Source organism: Sylvia atricapilla, chromosome 3, assembly GCF_009819655.1.
Source record: "Sylvia atricapilla isolate bSylAtr1 chromosome 3, bSylAtr1.pri, whole genome shotgun sequence".
Lineage (NCBI taxonomy): Eukaryota > Metazoa > Chordata > Aves > Passeriformes > Sylviidae > Sylvia > Sylvia atricapilla.
The window spans coordinates 36,069,965-36,094,822 of NC_089142.1; the positions used below are offsets into that span (position 1 = coordinate 36,069,965).

The following is a 24,858-nucleotide window of genomic DNA, read 5'->3' on the forward strand; positions in this document are numbered from 1 at the left end:
TTTACTGTTGAGATGAAGTATCTGTCCTGAACTTGTAGACACTTTTAGTAGTATTTGAAAAAACTTTGGCATAAAAGTAATCACATGGTGATAAAACATAGCAAATAAAGAACCAGTAAATCACAGTCCATTTAAAAAGCATCATTTCGGTATGGTCTGCTAATTTTGTACAATTTCCTTTCTAGAGCTCAACTTAATGACCTGCTGATGAAATTATGACTAAATTATTCAAATGAAGTCAATAAACTATGAAAGGAGCTGAGAACTAACACTTGTATCCTACTAAGGCTGTACAACTAAAAGCAATGCAATTTTATGTTTCCTGGATCAAAAGCCCAATGGCCAAATACTTCAAACAATAATGATTTAATGTATTTCACTTAAACCTGTAACTGCACAGAATGATCATTTTGATATAAAAAGTTTTTTCTCTTACCCAGTCATTAGCCTGTATTTGTGTCTATAGCTCCAATAATAAAGCAAACTTTCACTATTCAACTTTTACTCTCAAGTGGAAAAATACTTTAAAAAATATTTAATTCCATGTGAATTCCAAGAAACTATCCAGTGAAACACAATTTTTCAGAAGAGAAAGGTCATAATTGAAACTTAAAGTTGCACCTTGCTGTTATAACCAGCTGCTATCTTGAAATGTACAGCTGAAGTCCACAATGTCCACATCTGCTACCATATGACTACACAAAATACCAATAAAATAATCCCCAAATCTTTCACGAATATATTGTTAGTCTTTGTTTTTATTAGAGCAATGAGATATTGGAAAAATATTTAAACAAATGTCAAAGTTTTTAAACAGTGGGGTTTTAAAATTTCTACACAAGCTATCCTCTGAGGATCACTTGCAAGTTACTTAGCAGTTCCAAAACTGACTGGCCAGTCATCTGTAATAAGAGTATGCTTCAAACTTACAAAAATGCACAAGACTGATTTCACTAAAATCATGTACCAAAAAAACCTCTCACTGAATAATGTTAATACTAAGTAATAATTATATTTAAAAAAAAAAAAAAACAAAACAAAAAAAAACAAAAACAAAACAAAACAAAAAAACAAACAAGCAAACAAAAACCAGACAGAAACTTCAAATTAGTTGAGACTACTTTTTATAAATTTCTGGCTAACTTATCAAAAGTGGCAAAGAGAGAAATCAATCACCTCTGTTTCTGCCTCTCTGTTTTTGAAGTTCTTAAGTAAGTACAATTTGAGGAGACAGTTACTTTGGTGCTGGAGCTTACAGAACTGAATTATGTATTCCTTCCCAAAATAAAACCTAAGAAACAATCTTTGAAGTCAGAGTATGTAGAAAAGCAGAAAATAATTATCATACTGCTTGGCCTGCAACTCTCTCCACTCTGGTGAACATGTCATTTTAGAAAACTACCTTAAAGTACTATTACAACTTGATAAATGGAGAAGAAAATATAAATTAAAATTTTCCCATTTCAGAAATACATTCTGATACTTTTCATTCACTACTTAGCCAGAATTTAAAAATGTAAAGGAATCTATCCCATCAAGCTGCCACCCAGTTTCAGAGTCAAACATGTTCTCAGTTTGGAGGTCGTGTTTTCACTAAGACAGCTCCTCCCAAGTGTCAATCAGACATCAAAGACAAAAGGATTTTAAATCCAGAACAAACCCCAACAGATAACTATACTTCTTTGTATGCCCAGTTATTCTGCTTTCATCCTCATTAGGTCAATTACATTTATTTGAATGATAACACTCTCTAGAAAGAAATTCTGACTAGAAAGGATTAGCAGCTGGGAGAAGCGAATAGAGGAAGGATTGTACATTTTCTCGGACATTATTCCCATAAAAATTTCCTTGAGTATTAAGCTATGTAGAGATTGTCTGTTGAATATTGCAAAAGGTTTGGAATGACAGGGAAATGAGCAGAAAATGTATGTCTGACATACAAGCAAGTATTTTTGACTCTAAAAAAGTTACTTTTTTTCAGTTTATGAACTTCCAATGCAAATATCATGGTTCATCTTTTTAAAAATGTTCAACGCTCCACATGTTCAAATTTCTAATTAAGTTGAACAGAATGGTCTTTTTAATCAGCGCCATGATAAATGGCACACCTGCTTGACTGGGATGACTGCCATGGATCAGATAAAGTGCAATGCATCTCAATGACATTTTATAAAGGATGGGTAAATGATGCATGTGAACCAGCTCTTCTGGCATCCAATTCCTTGTTGCCTCATGGCATCTATTTCCACCTGAGATTCCCTTTGTTCGCTCCTTTCAGCTTCCTTCTTCCCTGTGAGCACTGCAATAAGCCATATACTTATATCACAGTTTATTATTTTAAACTTTTCCTTTCATACTTTTTAACCAGATTTAAAATTATTGCTACATCTAATAATGCTTCTCTAAGCAAAAGAATGGTATAATTGTGTGGACTGAGTGGAGTTGTATGATGAGTAACAGGACTTCTCCTTGCTCCTAAACCACTGAGAAGAAGAGCAGCAGTATGTCACCAAAAGAGCACTAATAACTTGTTGAAGCTGGTTTTGCTAAAACACTGAACTAGTCAGCAGTTCTTCTGTGGATAATTGAAAATTCCTACTTTAGAGATCTCTCTGTACTTATACCAACAAAGAAAACACTTTGCTCCTTCAGCAGGAAGGGCAGAAGATTTAGGTGCATACACATTCCATACAATGCTAGTAGGTTTTCGCAGTGTTTTGGTATTTCTGAGCCAAGACACATAATTCTATGAGTTTGAAGATATTACATTGTTCCTAAAATAAATAAGTCCAGTGGGTACTAAAAAAAAACCCACTCATGGAAACACAACACGGATTATGAAGATTCCAAAACATTATGACGACTCTGCAAAGTCATACTGATTTTCTACAAAATGATTTTACTAAGGTCCTTACACACACATTGCAATTATTGATCTCTTGTGTCACAATATGCAAATAACAATATGCTAACCATTTCATCTGTATTTCTGATTCAAAACTGACACTGCTTGCTAGCGTCCCAAAATACTTTGGGATACAGCAAAAAATCCCTTTGGATTTGGATTGTTATAATATAAGACAAACACATGTCCCTATTCCTTACATTTTCAATTTCAGAACTGCTATATGCTTCACTTCAAGTGAAGATTCAAGATTCACTTCACTTCAAGATAGAAAAACTCTGCCTGCAGTCCCTATGGAATTTTCCAGATCTACCTTCAAATTACTGATCATCTGGACCTGTTCACTCTACAGAAAGCTGTGACAGGGCACATATTTCACTCTCAAGTATTAGTTAACAATAAACTCTAAATGGAATTGCCACTCAGCCAGAACATAAAACACCTTCATACATGGGGTTTTTGTCATTCCTAACTTTACAGAGCCAGCATCTTCACTGTCTTATGTTTCAGTCCAACTTAAAGAACCACCCCTTTCTCCGAGGATGACAGTCCTCACCATCAGCCTTGATATTCTCACGTCCTGACAACTGTGAAGTTTTATAAACATGAGCTCATACATCTCTGTAGATAACTTACTACATAAATCTTCATAAATTCTGTTTTTGAATGACATCAGAAATCCCAGAGAATGATTTTTATGCTAAGATCAGTTAAAATAATGCAAAAATAGTCTAGTGCAGATTCATCCCAATTATCACGTTTCCCAAAAATAAATGTCTGTACCAGGCAATGATGGAGCCATCATCCAAACTACTAACATTCTAAACTCCAGCTTTCAAACAGTATATTTTGAAAAGGAAGCCTCCTGGAAAAGAATTAATCACACATTTGGTGGGGTATGAGCTTCCTTTCAGATGATATGCAGGCTGCTGAGCAAAGCTTCAAAATATTATCAAATGCAGCTTAATGTCAAGTGAGGGAAGCTGGTCCTCTAAGCTATGGCTGTGGTCTGTGCTCCTTCCTCCTCACCAGAATCTTTCCAGTTTCCCCTGTCCTACAGCATCACATATTCTTTGGTTTGTTTTATGTCTAAAAGTAGAGAAGATATCAAGAATGGAACAGCTGTTTTCAGTCTCAAAGCAAAAAAGCATCAAATAGCATGTGAATAAGAGTAACAATGCCATAGGGGAGAAAAGTTTCATATATTATTTAAAAATAAAACATAGAAACTTTAACTTTTCACAAATAGAAGTTGGCTAGTTCACATTTTAACAGAAATAGAGCCCAAAACAAAGTGTTCAGAGAAGTTTTGACATTGGTTCACTGACTGACTTACCACAAATATACAGCAAAACTTTCAAAACAATCTTTAGTGACTCTAGGGAATTCATGCTTTTGGGAATTAAAGGGGGCACACACCTTCTAAATTATAGATTTTAAAAAGGGAAAAAAACCCAAAAACAAACACATGAAATTCAATCCATGCTGACTTTTATCTTTTTCATGTTCAAGATACTAATCATCTCATCTAACATTACATTGCAAATAAAACAGCAGATCTAAACAAAGTTAGTGTAAATTAACGATCTGGGGCAGATGGGAGAGGATCAAAGACATACCTTTGGCAGCTCTACTGCTTCCTACCCTCCCTGCTCCAAACCAGACATAACCTGGATCACCATTTCAGACTAACTTTCAGACAGCTATGATGATGACACCTTCTCCTCTCACACATATTTAAGTTCCTCTTGAAGTGATATGCTCAAGTGCCAAGGAATTTATTTGGAAAACTGTGCAATCTCAAATTATAGCATGCTGTGATGGAGAACCACAATCTTCATTAAGCTGTCCAATGAAGTACTGCCTGTTCAATTAAAAAATTAATTCCTATTTCTCAGCAACTTTTTCTTCCTTCAACTTTTCTTCCTTGGTCCTCTTTTTAGACTCTGACCAAGACATCTCTAAGAGGGTTTTTTTAGAAACAAGGTTCACATTTCAAACATTTCAAAAAGAAGCAGATGTAACTCTTCAAATATTTCAATCTGTCCTCAAAAGATACCCCACAGATACCATTTTTTATCAACTGAAACCATACCATTTAGATTAAACAGAATATTCCAGAAGGGCCACAGCAGCAAGAAAAAATGCACTCCCTGCTTTCTTTCATAAGAGTCTCCTTTCAAGGCAACCAATATATATTGAGCACTTTCCAAAGTATTTGACCAGCCAATGGCTTATTACAACTGCCTGCTTGCCTCAAAGTGGCTTCTTCCAAGTAACTCTGAAGAACTTGAAATCACAGCCCATGGTCTCAGGAATGTGACTTAACACATGGCCAAAAGGTAAAGATTTCTGCTTCAATGTTAACATTTATTTCACTCACAAAGCCAAAAATGATCTCTCATTTATATGATTTCAAGTTTTCCTCCAAATGACCTGTAAAAATGTCAAAAAGCAGATTTTCAATAATTTAAAATGACCCAGTTTCCTATGCATTAGACTCATTTCCTAATAAAAATATGATATGCTACCTTATGTCAAATAAATGAGGTAAGAACAGTATCAGTTGAAATGTATCTGCATCAGGGTAACATCCAATTCTATAATGCACCCTCCTTCATTTCTCACTGTAGTTAGCTATATTTATCTTACCAGCAATAAAAGGCAATAAAGAAAATGCATCATAATAATGGAGAGTACAGTCAGAAAACCACAGCTTATAGTAAATATTCTTAAGCTAATACACTAAGAAAAAATCATGAACTAACAACATATTTCCTGGCTCATGCCAATGACCCAAAATACGCATAAAGGAAAAGCAGGATCAAAAACTGTAGAAAATAAATTAAAAACTAAGCTCTCTAAGAAGTAATTGCTTAAAGAAGTTTCCAATGCTAATTAGGAACCAACATATATTGAAGATAACTGCTACATTTTTAGTAAACCAGTGAAATTATCTACTTTGCCCTAACTGCATAAGGAACTTAAAGTATAAACTTCTCACTTGCTCATTACTTAAAAAGAAATTTCATGCTTTTGGGCTGTAAAATCAGGGCTGTAAAACTGTCCAAAAATCCTTTTTAAAAAATTATGCTGAAAGCTCTAATCCTAGCTTTCACACAGCCATCCACACAAGATGCTAATTCTAGACAAAAACAGAGAAAAGCTGCAAACATTATTTTGTCTGTATGAACATACATCTTGAGAGCACTTGATGTCAATCAGTAACTCAACAAAAAGAGTTAAAGTAAACTCCCAAAGTTCACCTGTTTAACAAAATCACCACTATTTTAAACTGTGTAATCTCTGGCAACAGCTGAATCATATGGTGATGAAAAATATACCAAATGACTGTGTAAAGACGCATGGGAATTTTTGCAGCTGAAAAAATTTAAAAATAAATACTTTTTCATAAAATATGATTTTATGGAAAGCCTTTCAGTTTGTTAATTTACTAGAAGTTCTGAAATCAATCATACTGAAAGACTAAAAATAACCTCTTTACCAAGTCAATCATACAGAACATTTTGGCTCAAAAGACATGAAAAACACCTAATTATGGCAATGGATTTGTTCCCTATAAGAATGAAAGCAGATAATGGCAGCATTGAGTGAACTGATGTTCACTAATATGATCAAGAGACTAATTATTATCCATGAATCATTTGTAGCATTCAAAACTTGATTAATGTCAGGTCAAGTTTAACATGTGATAGGTTTTATTAGTAATACTCAGCTATCCCACAGCTTGTCAGTGTATGTGAGTGCCATCTGTTAGGTGCAGGAATAGCCAACAGCCACAACAAAAACACATTGGCTACAACTGGTCACTCAAGTACATTTCAAGAATTCCCTAAGGAATATCCCAATAATTTTTAACACACTAGACCAGAATCCAGTACTAAGCACCTACTAAAGATCAGAAACTTGTAGCCCAAGAAAGTGAATATGCAAGGCATGTTCCCCTCTTTTTAAAGGTCAATCCGAGGTGTGTTCAATAATACTGAATACTCCACAGACTGACCAGTTTCTAGCAACAAGTATTTTTTTGCAAGAGGAATATGTGTAGCTTTCTCTCCTCACTCCTCCATGGATGTTTAGCAAGCATTCCTGTAGAGAATACACTGCTTTACACTTAAGAGCATCATTCATGGTATTCAAATGCATATGGTTCCAAGGGCTCATCTAGCAAAATTCTGTTAGAGGATGCTCAATCTGAAATTCATATTCCACAAAAAAACATTCACAGACAGCCTTCCATTTGTCCCAATTACAGATAATGGCAAGAAGAAATCCTTTTGTGAGGCAGTCACTTTCTAGTATTTCCCAGCACTTTGTTGGAGGTCAGCTTTACCAGGGGTCACCTCTCCCATGTACACCCCATTATAGCAGGACAAGAAGTCACCTGGGCACTTCCACTGAACCTCCACAAGCTCTACACTGGTAACAGCGTGAGCAGCAAGGCTGAAATAACATGAAGTGGCAAGAGACAGGTGCATGCACAGAGAAGAGAGGAAGGAAGGTGACCTAATTCTGGGTTTGTTCCGGCAACTATGTACTCTCCTCTGTCTACAAATAGTTAGAAACTCAGCAGGAACATTGAAAGAAAGGTTTACTTATCTCATAGCTACATCAGACCTCTCAGATGCATTATAAATGTGTTCTCATTTGATGGCTGTCTTGCATTCCAAGTGGATGAAGCTAAAAGGCTGCAGACCTAGGCTGCCACTGGTACCTGCAGTCTGCACTTTAGCTCCAAGTATTCAGTTTCCTGCTGAAAAGTGTGATGTGCAGGGCTCCCAGATTCCTTTGTATCAAAGTCAAATATGTAAAAGTCAAATATGCTGAAGACTTATGCTAGTCAGCAGATCAGAGACCAAAACCAGACCAGAACCAAGACCAATTATAAGAACCACAACTACCGCAGTGTCCTCCTCAACCATTTGCCCATATAATTCCATAGTCAGTGACAGACAAGGGCCCAAGGTACTAGTGACTGATCATTAGCATTCTAATGATGTCACCCTTCATTATCTTTTAGAACAGCAATTCTGCAGAGAAGTCTTCACTGGAGACCATATATTTTTTCCAGAAGAGAAAGGCAACAGAAATTCCAGTTTATACTCATGTGATAGGGAATGAGAAACACCTCCAAGCAAGAAAGCCAAAGAGATTCATCCCTTCTCTCTGCAACTTGCTTTGTGTCATGATGCACCTCTTAAAAAAAAAAAAAATTATTCCACACACTGGACTTTAGGAGCTCTCTCGGTTTCTACTGGAATTGCTGCCAGTTTTCCCAGGTAGCTTTACAGTCTGCTTTTTTCATAGAGAACTTAAGATAAATCATATATATCATCTACTGAATGCTGGTTCTTAAATCTACTCCCCTCCAAAAGATTCAAAGAAGAGCCACTTCCAGATATAAAAGTAGCTGAAAACCACTGTAGTGTGTATTGGGATGCAACCTTGGATATTAAGAAAGTCTAAGAACCACACTAGCTTGATTTCCTTACCCAGCCACACAGAAAAAAATGCTACTGTGAATAAGAGTTAAATACATTGTGAAGGTGGCAAGGAATTAAGTTTGATGGTTCCAATATTTATTTTTTTACTATCTTTTTCGCTTTGCAGCTAATTCATTAACAGCACTCTTCAAATATGCTAACAACACTAGCTGTATGCCATGTTTCTTAATTATTTGGAGACTTTTGTTTCTTAATTATTTTAGAAAAACATAAATAAAAGATGCTACAGTATGAGCCCCACTGAGCTATCACCCATGTGCTGGCTCTCAGTGAACAACTCCAAAGGTTACACACCTAATATATTCAAAACAATACCCAAGAATAACACAAGCACTATGTGTGTTAATGCTTAATTTGACAGCACATCTGCATTCCTGAATTCAAAATAAGTATGAGGCATTTCTCACTGTCAATCTCTTCTCAAAAACACAATTGAGAAACTGACATCAATTAACTATGATGTTTTCAAATGCTTCTTTCAAATAAGAGAAATATGCTCTTCCAAGAAACTTTGACTTTGGTGATAGCTTCAAAATGGGAGAAACATGGACTCCTCAAAGCTTTGCAGGAATGACCCTGGCAAACAGCAATATTTCATGCTTATTTTTCCTGATGAAGAAACAGCAATGTATTTCATAGCTTGGCCATTTCATTTACTGTGCTCTTCATAGTTCTTTCTTTCAAACTGCATGGTGTCTTCATTTTCTTTAGTTTAGGCATGGGGATGTTGCCCACATCACTCTCCCCATGCTCTCCTACCTGGCATCTGAGATTACAGTCTTGATGGACCTGGAGGAGGTTTAATAGGTTCCACTAGCAAACACTTTGACCTATTTACAAATAGCTGCAATCTATGACATTCCTGAATGGATGAAAGATGCTTGGTAAAGTCCGTAATGTCTTCAACTTAACAAGGCTCTCATCACACTGATGGCTTCTAAGCTCTCTAATACTCTGCGTTTGACCAAATACCACATGCAATAGTTCTTCTGATGTCAAAGGAAAGAATGGGTTGAGTACAATGGGGCTGAATGATCTTCCACTGTTACATACTTGATACAGTTTATCTGTTACCCCTGTGTAAATCTGTTATCCCTGTGTAAACTGTTCCAACATAACCTAGTTATCTCTAGTTGTCTAAATCGTGGATGGGTCTGTTTTAATAAAGTCAGATAACTGAGGGGTTTGTTTTACTAAGCATTTCTAGTAAGACTTGTTAACAAAGACAAAATTGTATATAAAATTCAATTAGACACAAAACTGATATACAAGAATATAATGTTTTCATACATTTACTGTTACAATTCCTGATTCAAACGCAACTAATATTTTGTACTGGGCCTGTAGCATTGATTTTAACAAAGTAAAAAAAAAAAGGTTTAAGTTTATATTCTGGGCATTTAAAATAATCTGATTCTTCTGCTATGAAATGGCACTTGAGGGCTTTGTTTGCTACAAAGTTGAAATTAAAACTGTAAAGCCATAATAGTAAAATGATAAGATTTTGTAATTTCTTTATTTTAAAGATTAATTTTGTACAAGGTCTGGTTTCAGGGGTTTTTCCTCAAAATTGCACATATCACAAGAAAAGAAATAGATAGCAGCGATGTCATATACTCTTGCATCATAATAAATTGCTTTAAACTGCACCCCATTTTTTACCATTTTCTTTGTGCTTTTATTCATTTTATCCAAATTAAGCGCGTGTCTCTTGAACGTCATTCCAATACGAGAAGGCTGATGGCTTCCCTGTGGAGCTGCATTGCCAGAAGGCAGTTTGGAAAGTGACAGGCTGTGAAGTGGCACAATGGACAATATTAAACAGTTGCCCCTCAATTAATGAGTGGAGTGACCCACTTAGTCACCACAGCTGAGTCTTCTAATTCCAAAGATATCAAATACACAATTCAATCGTCCATACCGGCATACCAATTGGTAATTAGGTCCAAACAGATTTGCAATTCCCTGGTTTGGTAATACACCTTAAAACTGAAAGAAGAATTGTTAAAGACATTTTTCCTACTTAGAAAGGTATAAAAGTGTTAAAAGCTAAGCTGAATATGCACTGTCCTGATGTTTAAACTTACAATGTGCACCAATTTGTGTAGAATGTAGAACACTTCATCCATAAACCTTTATATTTCCACTAGTTTCATTGCTTTTTTTCTCACACTATAGTTTGACAAGTCAGAATTTAATTACATATTCCACATCTGAATTATTCTACATTAATTTAATATGTACCACTAGCAATATCTAACATGAGCTACAAGTTATGAAAATAATCCTTCATGGAAATATCCAAGACTGCTTGTTTTAACTTCAGTAGATCACTTTCTGAAAAATATGAAATGTAACTAATGTGTGAATAATTTCTTAAAGAAAAAGAAAAAAACTTCTTTCCTAACCAAAATTCTACTGTGCTGAAATATTATACTTGACCCTCAATATTACAAATAATAATAACCAAAAGCAAGTAGGCTAAACCTTTTCTGTTTACTCTAGGAAACACAGATTCATGTTCATTAATGGGTCTCCTTAAGTGGCTGCAGCAAAGCAAGGAGGCTGAGAAGTTAGCCACAGCTGCGTCAGTGTTTGCCCTAGCATGAGGGAACCCAAATCTAAGCAAATAGCTGCTGCCTCCCTGTCCCACGGAAAGGAAAGGAACAGTCAGAGGCAGCTGAACACCCCACCAGCACTGGCCTACAAAGCCTCTGCTACCCTCGAACTTCCACTGACTGAAATTATGTTTAGCAAATCATATTCAGATTGTTGCAGTGCTGCAACCAGCTGCATGAAATAGCTCCAGCTCAAGCACTGAATTTCAAGTGGCAGTAACCTTGGGCTCAAGATCTGCAGTTTAGTCACCTATTTCATCTCAGAATTTACAAAGCTTCCACTTGGGCTGATTGGCTGTACTTACCTTTACAATTCATGTGGTAAAATAACTTTGAACAATCTGGCTGAAGTACTACATGCTGGGATATAAGATAGCTGCCAAGTAAAGAATTCAAATTCTAGTATAAGGTAACACCTTTGCAGCTTCTTATTCACTATTTGTTTACTAGGTTCCTCAGGTCAATGATTATTTGTGTTTACAGGAAGAAAAGCATGCCAAAAAGAAGATTTAAGTGATGGTTACGCCAGCACAAAAGCATCTACGGGTGGAATAAGGCAATACTGCTCTTACACCATTAAACCTTCCATTTTTGGGGAGATGGAACAGGACAAAGTGAGACAGAAATGTAAGAAATAAAGAAATAAAAACAAACAGAAACAAAATAGTAGAGAGGACATGGGTTAGAAGACAATTAAATTAAAAGGTGATTAGATGATAAATAGGCCAAAACCCTGGAACGGAACAGATGGAGTGAGAAATATAATGTAGGCCAGACAAGAAGAATGGCTGCCAACTCTAGGTCAGGAAATTCAGAATTGAAAGGTGAGCTGATTAAACTACTCCTGAAGGCATAGAAAATCAAAACAAAAATAAAAACAGAAGAAACATGTCTTCTTGGCAATAAAAAATCTCCAGATGGTAACATTCTCTCTCCACTGAGATGCAGAATTCAAGATCATCAATAAACAGAGTATTTGACACTTCTGCATCCACCACTGTTGCCATGCAATTCTTCCGTCTTCTGTCCCATGACTGCAAAGCTTCCCCATGTGTATCTTCAGGCAACTTGGAGATACAGGACAGGGCTTTGTCATTTTTGTCAGTTTTGGTTAACAGCTCTCTTGGCAGACACGGATGAGCAATGTCTGCATATTCTGTCCTTTATCAGGGTTCACTCTTTCACGGCATGCAAATACTAGCTTATGCCTGCCTCAGCTGCCTGCAAAATACATAAACATCAGCAAAGTGCGCATTTAAGAGTGTCTCCTGCATCATCAGAGGTCCACAGCCACCTAATTTTCCAAAGCAAACCATCTCAACAGGAGCTATGCCTATATTGGTAAAACTCTAAACATTCCACCTCTCCTATCTACAACAAAAGCAGTTTTAAAAAGTAAAAAAAAAAAAAAAAAAAAAAAAAAAAATCCAAATGTCAAATAAACCAGGAGAACAAAGTAAACCAGGAGAACCTGTCAGTTCACAAATTTGACTGAAAACTTTTAAGGTCCTAGACCATTTAATCTTCTAGCAGAGATTACCTTCTCTCTAATTCCTCTAGGACAAGCTGTCATTTTAAAACCAGATAATAGTCTGAGAACTGACAAGTCATTGACATACAGCGTGCTAACATTTGCAAAAGGTTGTTCATTTGACCTGTATCATTGTTTAACCTTTAGCCCTATTGTTCCATTGAGAGTGATGGGCACAATTCTCCATGGGACCACAGACTGCACAGAAAGGAAGTTTTTTCCTATTCCTGCTAGACAGAATTATCACTAGACAATGGGCTTTTGTGATGACATCCAAACTGAGACTGTCCACACAAAAACGCTTAGCAAGAGAAACTGTGAGTTGGTTTAAGCAAGGAAAGCCAAGAGTTGGACCATTTCCAAGAATTATTTCTATGCACCTGTACTTCCTGTTCAGTATAATGAAAATAATGTCTCGTTGAAAAGCCAAATATTCCTGCAAATACAAGGCCGAGGTTCAAAGCCTAACAGTATGAATCATTTAAAGCACTAACCTAAAACTCAACTTCTTCCAATGACTGTGCAATCCTTTTATAATGGGTGGGAGAATTTGACCGTATCATCTCCTTGAGTTCTGATGAGATTCAGTAAATCCAAAGAAAGCAAGTTACGCAACAAAAATGACCAATCATGCAAGTGTAATGACAAACACCAAAAATTCAACTTTGCTCAAAAATGTCGAAGAGAAACTGGAAGTTACATTAAAAGGAAAAATCTATCACAGAGCACAGGTGTTCCCAGCTAACACTAAAATACTAATCTGTGTTTAATTGACTACAGAGGAAAAAAATGTTAGTGATACTGCTTTCTTCATCAATATCAGAGTTCAACAAGGCAATATTTTTAGAAACTCTGAGAATTCACAGCCTGCTCCCTGGTAATCGTCCATCTCTTTTGTCTTACCACTAAAACTCATTCCTACAAAAAATAAAAGTCCAGCTAAACATCTTAAGAAAACAGCAAAGGCAACATTATAAAGACACAGTCCTTATTTCCAAAATCCAAAACTGAATCTCAAGACACAGCTACAAACGCTGCCATACTTTAAAACTGCACTTTAAAAGTGCATTTCATTACACAGTAAATTGATTTTCAGATTAGAAAAAAAAAATCAGTTAGTACTAACTCTGGTATTTAAGTTCCAAATCCATAACTCTATGAACATTTTCATTATTGGATGTATTATATAACACAGCACAAAGTTTACTGCTATTTCAAGTAATTACTTCCACTTTTTCACTGAAAACAACTAAGACTACACTCTTTTGTTCTGGTATAATTAAAAGTTTTAGCCAGTTTTTCTGCTATTAATATACCGCTGAGTCTCCTGGCCTTTTGAGTAATCTTCCTACAGTGCACACAGTCTAACACACATTTACTGATATATTATTTTTAATTAAAAAAATGGAGTGGAATGTCTTAACTCAGATCATAGAAAGGAATGATGGAGGAAGGCTGTGAAAGAGGTCTAGAGCATTTCTTTTGTGAGGTTCAAACTGCATCCTGAGAGCATGTTTCAAAAATTAATGTTTCTTAAAACACAAATAAGATGTGACAAAGTACACTTGATTATTTTCTTGATCCCACGCAAACCCCAACTACACTGGAAAAAACTCCAAATCATACTCCAAAACTTTTGATGAAACTCATTCTGACCAGGTATGGGGTTTGTACTTTTTCAGTCTTGAATATACTGGTGCAATCAGAGAGCTATCTTATCTGTGACCAAGGACTGCTACCTAGATTGACCTTAGAAAACAACAAGCCTTGGGGGTGACTTCAGAAGCCAAATCTTCTCTGAGTGAAATACACTGGGAAGAAAGTAGGGAAAAAACCCAGGCTTTAAAAAACCCCACAGCTTTTCTGAGACCACTCAAGGGTGTAAAATCTTTAAGGATCTTGTGATGGTTTTTAGCCAGCAACTACACACCACAATGCTGCTCTAGAAAGGAAGGATCCTGTTAGATCCTTTTTAAAGGTGAAAGAATCCAACTCTTCTTGGAAAAGGAAAACATCTAATTGAACATAAGCAGAACATCTACCTAAGCAGGTCCCACTTGTCACCCTTTAGGATCCATTCAGCAGCATCTGCCTCTGGAGAGGGATTGATGGATATAAACAGACTTAGAGGATAGAAGGAACTCCTTTCCTTCCTGTAGACCTTGCTATCCTGTACACAGAGTTGGCAAACCCTCCCAAAGGGGAAGTCTGCTTGCTTTTTTAGCTATACTGATGAGATATTCATCACTATGCTTGTTGCTATAGCTGCAGAAATAACTGAATAAAAATAGCATAAAGATCCTTTGGTCAAAACAATACTATTTTTAAATAGTCTTTTCTCAGAATAGGGCAATGCTTCAATAGACTGGAGTACGGCTTATAGTCTATTCTGACCATACATAATGAAAAATTCACAAAGTTATGATGAATATGAAAATGCAATACCTTTTTCATTACCCTAAGGAAGTACAGGAGTCATACTTATCAAGTTCACAGAAGTAATGAAATGAAAAAGGTATTTTGAGGTAAGAGCAACAATAATTCATAGTTTATATATTAATCATTTGAGAATATATTTTTATGAACACTATTCTTTTGAACAGATAAAGATTTGAAATCTGAAATTTGAAATTTTGAACCAATAATTATTTCTCTTAAGTGTTTACCAATATTGCCTTAGATAAAACTCCACATCAATACCTGGAACTGCTACCTAAAACTCCTTACAGTTATCATAGGGCATACAAATAATTCTCAAATATTGACATAAAACTTCTTGCTTATTGAAAACAATGATCAGATTTCAAGCCTCTTAAGCAGCTTTGTGTTGTAACAGTAGTTTAAAAAAAAAAAAATCCAGGGGGGAAAAACATCAAAGAAGCCATACACCAATCCCAAATATACCAATAATTTGAATGTGTATAGATATTCTTATTTCAAAGACGCTTTTAAGGTGGTGGTAACACATCAGGGTTAAACGCTGTTGACTGAACTGCATTTGAAACACAATCATCTCAAATGCAGATTGCAATGTCCTTTAAGTTTTACCTGGTACTTCAGATTAATTGATATCTTCAAAAACTGTTTTCTAAAAGCCTGAGATAAGTAATAAAAGAAAAAAAAATACACTTTTCATAATACCCCAGGTTGCCAATCAGCCCACAACAATTGCTGAACATTTGCTTAGCAGAGGAACTCACTGGAAAACACAACAAAAATGCTGAGGGAGAACCTATACCTACCACTGTTTTACTGTCTCCAGGACCATAACATAAACCAACTGAAATCAAGCTTACCTTTCTGGAAGTGTAGATGTCAAAAAATGGTTTGTTTCGAACACTAAATGGTTCCTGTGCTTTGTCAATGAGACCACTTTTCATCTTTTCATGTCGTGGAAATATAATCTCCTTCTCTATACATGCAAGCCGAACATTAAAATCACAGTCTCCAACAGGCTGTCCCTGCCAAGTTATGAAAATCAGTATTAAAATCAAACACCAAATTATTTGAACCATTTAAGTTTTCCTAACACAATATTTAGAAGTATTATCAAATTACTAATTTTTTCCCAAATGTGTGGTTTTCAAGCATTTTTTCTCAGGCTGTAAGAGGTTTAACCAAATTGAAGTTCACAGAAAGCTAGAAACCTGTAATATGCATTTAACCATACATGAATTAAACACCTAAATACCTTTAAAGCTAAGTAAAATAATCTAAATACTCCCTAATTATAGCTTTTATATGGCAGCTATACTTCTCCACGTGAATTTCCTCTGAAGTCATTTAGACCATTTTGTTCACAATGCTTTTAATGACAAAGCAACAAGATTTACACATTTTGGTGAACTCCTTGCTCCGAGTGCAGTATCTTGATGCCTTGAAAGAAACATTAATTAATGTTCATTTTTCTGTCACAGAAAAGAAAAAAATAGGTGCCATTGGTAAATGTGCCAATAAACAATGGCTACAAAACCCTGCAAGATATTTGATGGCTCAGTCACAAAAAGGCAGTAAAACCCTTCACTAAGCCTCAGCAGTATGCCCTGACCTTTCAAGGTCTGAAATAAAACAGCAGCTTTACATTGCTCTTTCTATATTTGGTGCATTGCACCACATCAGTATGAGCATTCAAAATGCGCATTTGTCAGATTAGTAACGGCTTGTAATGGAGTTTATTGTATTTTGAGCATTAGATCGTGAGGAAAACATGCTATGGATATCACTAGAACAAAACAAGCAACCGTCAGCTAATAAATTCTAAAGCTCGTTTCAATCAGAGGTGTCACTTCCACAGCAATGACACACAAAACTCATAGATTTGAATCGTAACAAGTGTGATACAGCACTGAAAGTTATTTACATGAGATCATTCCTCATTTTGCCACCCCACTGACACAAGAAAATCATTTTCAAAACCCACTCTTTTCATGGCCTACAGGGAATAAGCTCACAGAGTCTTGGCTTGCAAATCAGAATGTTTCAACACTGAAAGCAAAGAGCAAAGGAAACTGGGAAAACATGGGACTCAAATCACCAATGGCAGCAGTATAGTCAAACACAAGAAGCAGCTATGAGGTATCTCCTGTACTAAAGGCAGCCTGAAGTTCAGAGGATCTGAACTGGTCAATTGGAAAGAAGGCCAAAAAAACAAATGGCAAAATGAACATTCTGATGAGGCATACAAAGGTAAGAGAGCAAGTAGTATCTGAATGGGTATCTCAATTAGGAGAAAAACAGAGTGCCAATTTTAGACCAACATGAATTTAATCAGTTCTTTCCAAAATCATATTGACTTTCACTAAAATCTTTGACATTTCGTGCTCCCAAACCAGCATTAAGTTTGTCTTATATTCCTTTGCTAGCATTAGAACCTACTAGACCTCTATCAAAAGTCCTCAGTTGTTCATGGCAACAGCTTTAAGAATTATGCATTGCTCCCATACCACATGTAACTCACAACCACTTTCTTTTAGGACTCTGCTTCAGCCTACATAAGAACAGCACAGCTACCATCACTGTGTGGGGAAGCAAATCTTGTACAAAGGCTGTGGCAGACACCATGGGTGAAATGTTACCTAATCTCTGTTCACTGATCCATGCTTGTGAAGAAGAAAGCTTAGCTGGCTGTTAATGTTGGCTTCAGTGTTATCTTCCTTTCAAACATGAAAGTGTTATCAGTAAAGAGTCATTCAAATTAATGGAAAATTAAGAGTATGGAAAAATCCAAGGGGCAAGAGAGTGGTTCACTCTTCATTCATTTCTCACAGAATACGGATGCACAATCTACAGCTTTTTAAGTGCAGCAGACAAAATGTTTGAAAATTAATCAATTTTTCCCTCCTTCTTTTCTCCTTCCCTTCTTTCTCTTCCTATGTATAGAATATTGAGTATTCATCTATACAGTGACTGAGCTTGTCCTGGTTTATACATGTAATTAAACCACAGAAAACATATCTCAATCCCAGTAACAACTGACTGAAGAACTGATTGAAGAATTCTTTCCTGGGAAATGTGTATATATGGTTTTTTATAATTTCAAATAACCCTCTAGGGGAAATTCTCCAGGTAGATTTCAGCAAGATCTAATGCACATGCTCTCTTCCCTATAGTACCTTTTCCACTCAGCCACATATTATTACTAGGCCTGAAAGAGCAAATTAACTAATTAATATTTCATACATTTGAGCTTCCAATAAACCAATAAGCAGTTAGGTCGTTTAGAAAGCTTTTTTTACAATGACTCCTTAAAAAAAAAAATTATACAGTGATTTAAATTTATTTCCATCCCTGAACACTGAGATTAAAAACTGAAGCAACGTCATATGCACCAGAAACCGGCTGAATCAGTTTCTTTTCCTTAAAATATTCCTTTCACTTTTCTCATCTACCTGGAACTAATTATTTCCTGCAGTTCTGCCAATCATATATTTCTGTTTTAAAGCTTGTTAAGTAGAAGGGTATATTACAACCAGGTTCCATCAAATAAAGGTCAAAGCCAGGTTGACATAAGATTATATGAGAAAGGAAAACAGAGACAATGCTGCCAAGCTACTTCATCAGACTAGTAAACTTAAGAAGTCAAAGAGTGTTTCATTCTCATACAAGCACAGGACATTAGCAATAAGAAAATTAGCACATAATTGAATTTAACTCAAGGACATACTGAATAAAAGCAATATTGTACAAGAGTGGCTCTTTCTCTGTTATTAGATGTTCCCATAATTACAAAAAACATTGCTACTATACAATGCATTTATCCCAGACATATTCAAAATCTTGAAGTGATAAAATTCTTTGCTTTTAGCAAATAAGTAGGAGGGTAACGTAGGCTGCAATAAATAATTCAGAGACCTTGACAAAACCAGGAAGAGATTATTTAGTGTATAAAGCACATATTTAAAAGTTGTCAAAACCCAAGACATTGATGCATGTATAATCTAAACCCAGGCATTAAGTAATAGCATGTTTTTAGGCAATACAGACGTCTTACTAACTTAAGCATTCAGATAATTAAGATCTTATTCCAATATGTAGGTTTTTACTTGTTTAAGAATGATGAGGGTCACTATTGCTTGACAGCATAGTTACTGAAGTACATTAAATGGTAATTCCTGTTCTAGACATTCTTAACTTAAAATAACTGTGTTAGCAAAGGGTAAAACAAAATTAACAAGTAGCATGTATCTCCTACCTATGCTAGAAAGTTACACTTCCCTCTCACTGTAAATAAAATGTATCCTAAAGCAAAACATCATTCACACAAGTCTTAAGAGAAGAGTCAACTGTTAAATCAACACCTTTTCCTCAAGCAGCTGAGTTTTCTTCACCTGCTGAAACTCTGTGCATTGCACTAAGGTCACAGCATGGAGTGGGCTTGAAAAACATGGTTTTGATGTTAAAACATCCTCCATGTAACTTCAAAACATAAGATGAAATTTCCACTGAACTTTGAAACCCACTCAGGACTCAAGATTTCTAAATTTAAACTTGGGTTATTTCAAATTAACTTCTCAACAGACATACGTAACAAGCCACATAAGAATCACAAAAATAAATGCTGAAAAACAGGGTCTGCAGTTCATTTAATATCCACTGTCTTGAGCAGATGGGGGAAGGCAATTTATTTGCTGAATGGAGATTAGAAAAAAACAAAGGGAAAAAACAAAAATAAAAAAATATTACCCCAAAAAAAACCTCATCCACGCAACAAAACCAGCCCCTCTAACAATGCTCCAAAGAAATGCCAGAAGACAGAATTTGGATAAGTGTCAGGTTGTGCTTCTGCCCTACACCCAGTTCACAGAGACCTCAGTGCTGAAGTCACAACCTCATGCTACATCAGGTAAGTAACTCAAATCCCAGGTCATTACATATACAGCAAGATGGCAGGAGTCCCTGAGATGGGGATAAGAGGATAATGTGATTTCTGTTCCACATGCTGCCTCCTCTCCACAAGGAGAAAGGTATCTCTAAGGATCTACCATCACCCTCCATGTTTGTGTTTCTCTTCCCATGTCTCTAAGGTTACCTCATGGTCACAGCTCAGTGAATGCCATAAGCCTTACATGGAAAGTCCTTTACCTAAATGCATGCAGTGAACACACCATGCTATACAGGCACTAAATTCCATAAAAGTACTTCAGCTTTGATTTTGGTATTTACGTGCTTTTTTCTGCAATACGGGTATAGTAAAAAGAAAAATAATGCTTGGGCCTCTGCACACAGCTGATAACCAGCATGGTCCAGGATAAACTGAGAATATTTATTCTTTTCCTCCATGAGATATGGCTGAACTCTACCTACCAGCAAAGCATGCTGCATTTGCTTCTCCAGAGCAGCACCTGAGACATGAATAATTCAGCACACACACACAGATACACGTTCCATGCACGTCTTTACTTACTGAGCCAGAGAGAAACATATGTCACAACTGTCTTCACTTTAATGATTTTCAGAGAAGAATAAAGAATAAGCTCGGCTTGATATTCTACCCTGTGTTTAATGTTATTATTGACAACTCAAGGCACCCACAGCTGACATCTGCATTCTCAGTGAAAGCCCATTATTAGTTCGCTCAACTTCTGAAGACCACGCAGTCTAATATTTCGCTTTTTATATTAGTGATCCGGCACGTATTTTTTCTGACCATGGATTTATAGATGTTGCTTTTTTTGGTACACATAGCTTTATATAAAAAGAATCTAAAGTTTGAGTTTCCAAATAAGATTATTACTACATTTAATACCTAAAAGGATTTTTTCATTTCCTATAAAGTTCTCCTTCAAGTAGGATTAAATGTAAAGTATTAGAGAAATGAAAATTTTTATAGAATTATGACACTTAAGTTTTTTATTTCTAAAAGGCAAAAGGCATGACAATCAATAGAATCTAAAAATTAATTTTAAAATTTTGGCAATTATCTAACTTTAAATTTTGGGGGCTTTTCTAACTTTTATCACTCAAATATTCAAAATATGTATGACAGAGGCAAGGAATTCAACAGTTTCAAAAAGTTTTTGGAAGTTTATCAGCATCAACGAGGTACAGCGTGTGAAATACTGTTTCAATTGCAACAATACAACCAGTGTGCTGCAGGAGCATGATTACAATTTATGTGGGTTTTTTTGTACAACAAAATATCACTCTGATTTACCACAGAACAAGAAGAATCAGACCTATTAAAAATATTGCTTGAGACATATATTAAATTACTGGTATTTCCTAAAACAATAATCGCAGAAAATAAATTTTTAAATGTACAAAGTAAAGAAAGTTAGTAGCCAATGGATAACACTGACAGAACATACAAATGTAGCTCCACTGGGTTTTTTATTAGTAAACGTAACTTGAACAAAACAGCAGGACTGTCAAAACATGACTAAACAGATTGTACTACAAACAGTGCTCTCTCCCTTACTCTTCTTGGTTCACTCAAAATTTTAAACAAATTCACAATAAAAACCATAAAACTCTGTAATTGCAACTGGATGATAAATTTGCTTCGCCACTATAAAGGTAATGTATATAAAGCAGAACATCTACAATCCATTAAAGTGACTGAATTATGATTCTTATCACCAACACTGGGCAACAAAAAGACAGAATTATGGAAAAAGGCATCTAGCACAGATGAACAACTAAGCCTTCTCTTTTGAAAACAAAGCTCCAGATAGGCACTGAAAGCTTAGTAGTTGCTATTTTCAGAGAACAGACAACTCAGTCAAATTCATTGATTGCATGTACAGTGACTTCATTTAGAAATCCTTCTGAGCCCTCAAAACCAGAACTCAATAAAGGGATTTTACTGGGACGTGAATGATTACAACAAAAAAGGAATCCTGTTCTGTCTAGACTGGTTGCCTCCCCTCAAGTAATCTGAGTAGATGAACTTCTCACTTCAATTACAGAAGGAAAAGTCATAGTTCTAAAAACCCTAATTATAAAATAGATGTGTCATTATCACCATGGGATATTTACACACAGAAAGACTGCATATGGTAATATAAGTCTTAATAATTTATTTTACACTGAATTTAGGCTATCTTCAAAGTCAAACACAGGATTTTATTGCTTCAGTTTTTTTGCCTAATTATTTTTCCTAGTGCTTGTGTTGCTTGCAGTATGGAGGTATTCTTACCTTAACTGGACTACCTAGTATCTGTTGCAGTCAATATTTTCCCTTTCTGCTTCTACTCTCCTCACGCTCTCTTCCTTTCTATCAGCCATTCACAATGACTCTTCTTGGCAATAGCTGTTGCTGGGTATTAACACAGCTGTCTTTATGATAAAGAATTATCACTCCAGTGAATTAAAGAACCGTGGGAAAATTCCTTCATCTTAAAAACATTAGTCAAGCCATTTCATACTTGAAAAGATTGTGGCACTGGTGTTTTTAGAATATAAATCACTTCATGGTATTTAAAATAAGACTGTCTAGTACAGTTAGAATGAAGTCTTGTAAAAACTAGAAATGGGGGAGGGGGAAGTAGTAACAATCAGCACTTATTCACAACGACTGTCTTAGAAAAGGAACCACCTACGCTGCCTAAACCATGACAGAACTATAAAATTAAGTATCAGCTTGTAACACCTGAAGACTTGTAAATATCTATCATTTCAGTACACAATCTGTCTTTAGATATCTAGTTCATTGTGTACATGGTTAACTTATGAGTAAGAAACACTGAAAATATAATACTCATTGCAAGAGAAAGTAGTATTCTTCTTCATATTTATTTTAAATAAGAGCAATATTCTAAAAAGGATGAAAATACAGCCTTCATATGCTCTCCTAGATCATAAGAGCAGTCAGGCAAAACAAGTTAAAATCACAAATGGTCTGAGTTTGATGGGACCTTAGAGATCATCCCATTCCAAAACCCTACCATAAGCAGGCACACTTTTCACTAGACCAGGTTGCTCAAAGCCCCATTCAACCTGGCCTTAAACACTTCCAGGGATGGGGAATCCACAACTTCTCTGGGCAACCTGCTCCAGTGCCTCACAAAGCTCACAGTGAAAAATTTCTTCCTACTATCTCATCTAAACCTGCCCATTTCCATTTGAAAGCCATTTCCCATTGTTCTATCACTACATGCCCTTGTGAAAAGTCCCTCTTCCAGATCTCTTCTAGGCTCCCTTCAGGTACTGGAAGGCTGCAATAACATCTCCCCCAAGTCTTCTCTTTTCCAGCCTGAAAAACCCCAATTCTCTCCCAATTAGGCATGGAAAGGAAAATACTAGTGAGGTCCTGCTTTCAACCTTCATAAAACCAATCCTGAAATATACAGTTATTATACTTGCTACTTCCTTCTGATTAACTTGGACTATTTCTTTTTCTTAAGTTCTTTTCTCCTAGAAACAGGAAAAATATGGGAAGAGACAGAGAGAAAGCTGAACAAAAATGAAATGTTGTTAGATTAATTGTAGAAAAGGAGTAATTAAAACTAAGTCAGGGAAATAAGACATTACAACATTGGAACACTCTCACTGCTTCCACATGACATTTCCCCAATACTCTTTTTTGCCTATAGACTTTTGTTTTGAAATATATCGGTCAAGAAAAGCCCCATTTAAGACTTCACTGCCAGTACTTAAGGTTTAAAATATCTCAGTTATTTTCATTTATAATCCAACTTAAACTTTCAGGTGTGACTTCGTACTTTTTAATAGTAAGTTTCATGGTTTGCTGAAAAAGTATCATGTCAGGGTAAACAAGTAAGACTACAGACACAAACACCTGAAAAATATAAAGGATTTAGCATCATGGTAGCTTCTAAAGCTACTCTTGGGGAACTATTCATCCTATATGTCTCTCCCAGGAGGAACACTTTGTGTCTTTTCCTCTGACAATTAGTGATAATTCAAAAAGTTTCTGATGAGACATACTTCATGTTGAGGTATAAGAACACTTATATTTTGAGAATAAAATAGGACATGACAGAACTGAATTAACTCAGTTTTGCTTTTACGTAATACTCTGTTAAGCCTTTTTTCTTTTGGAAAATATGGAAAACAAACCACCTTCAGTGTGATCCATACTGCCCTCTGGGTTGGGAAAAGGAGGATCAAAGTAATAGATACAAGGGAAAGAAAGAAATCAATGGGGTTTTTTCACACAATCTAACCAGCAAGTAAAATAGTCAAACTTCAAGCTAATTACAATGCTAGAGAATGCTCCCCAACAACAAGAAGGTGTTAGATAAAAAAAAACAAGAGCATGAAAATAGCAAGACATCCTGGTCAGCATGTACTAATTATCACTCTTCAACAGTAACTTACTTTTTTGCATGCACCATAGCGAAGGAGATATTCTCTAAAAATGGATGCAAAAACTAACTTAAATGTTTTTTTTCAGTTGCTGTGCATTTTACTGAAACACAAGGAGTAACAGTGAAGGAAGCACAAGGTCTGAAAGTTTACCAAAGAAATAAGATTTTCAAATTGTGCTGTTCAGACATACATGTCAGGTTTTCAATGATGGATAAAAGACAATCAATAGGGAAGGGGAGTAAGGCAAGAAAGAGTTTAAAATGACAACTAGCTATATGTCAATCCTACTCCACAGACCCAAAAGCTTGCTCCACATCACTCCCTTACTGTGTTGATTCTCCATCTTATAAGCCACCATTTGTTGCTCTTCCTGTACTGTAATGCTACCCTATTGGAATTTCAGAATACTCCAATCCATTACCTGGCTAAACTGCCCTTGCTCTCAATAAACAGTATCTCCATAAAAACTGGAGATAAACCTGATGCACGTCTTCCAGACTGACAGCA

The 24,858-nt window shown here is 35.8% G+C and overlaps 1 protein-coding gene across 1 annotated transcript in view; it reads right to left on the bottom strand.

Annotated features, from left to right (window-relative positions):
• The window catches only part of RNGTT (RNA guanylyltransferase and 5'-phosphatase), a 168,576-nt gene that overhangs the window by 90,020 nt on the left and 53,698 nt on the right, over nucleotides 1-24,858 (bottom strand). Inside the window, 1 exon segment of the mRNA XM_066315130.1 lies at nucleotides 15,876-16,040. Within this exon segment, the coding sequence (XP_066171227.1) occupies nucleotides 15,876-16,040 (165 nt within the window).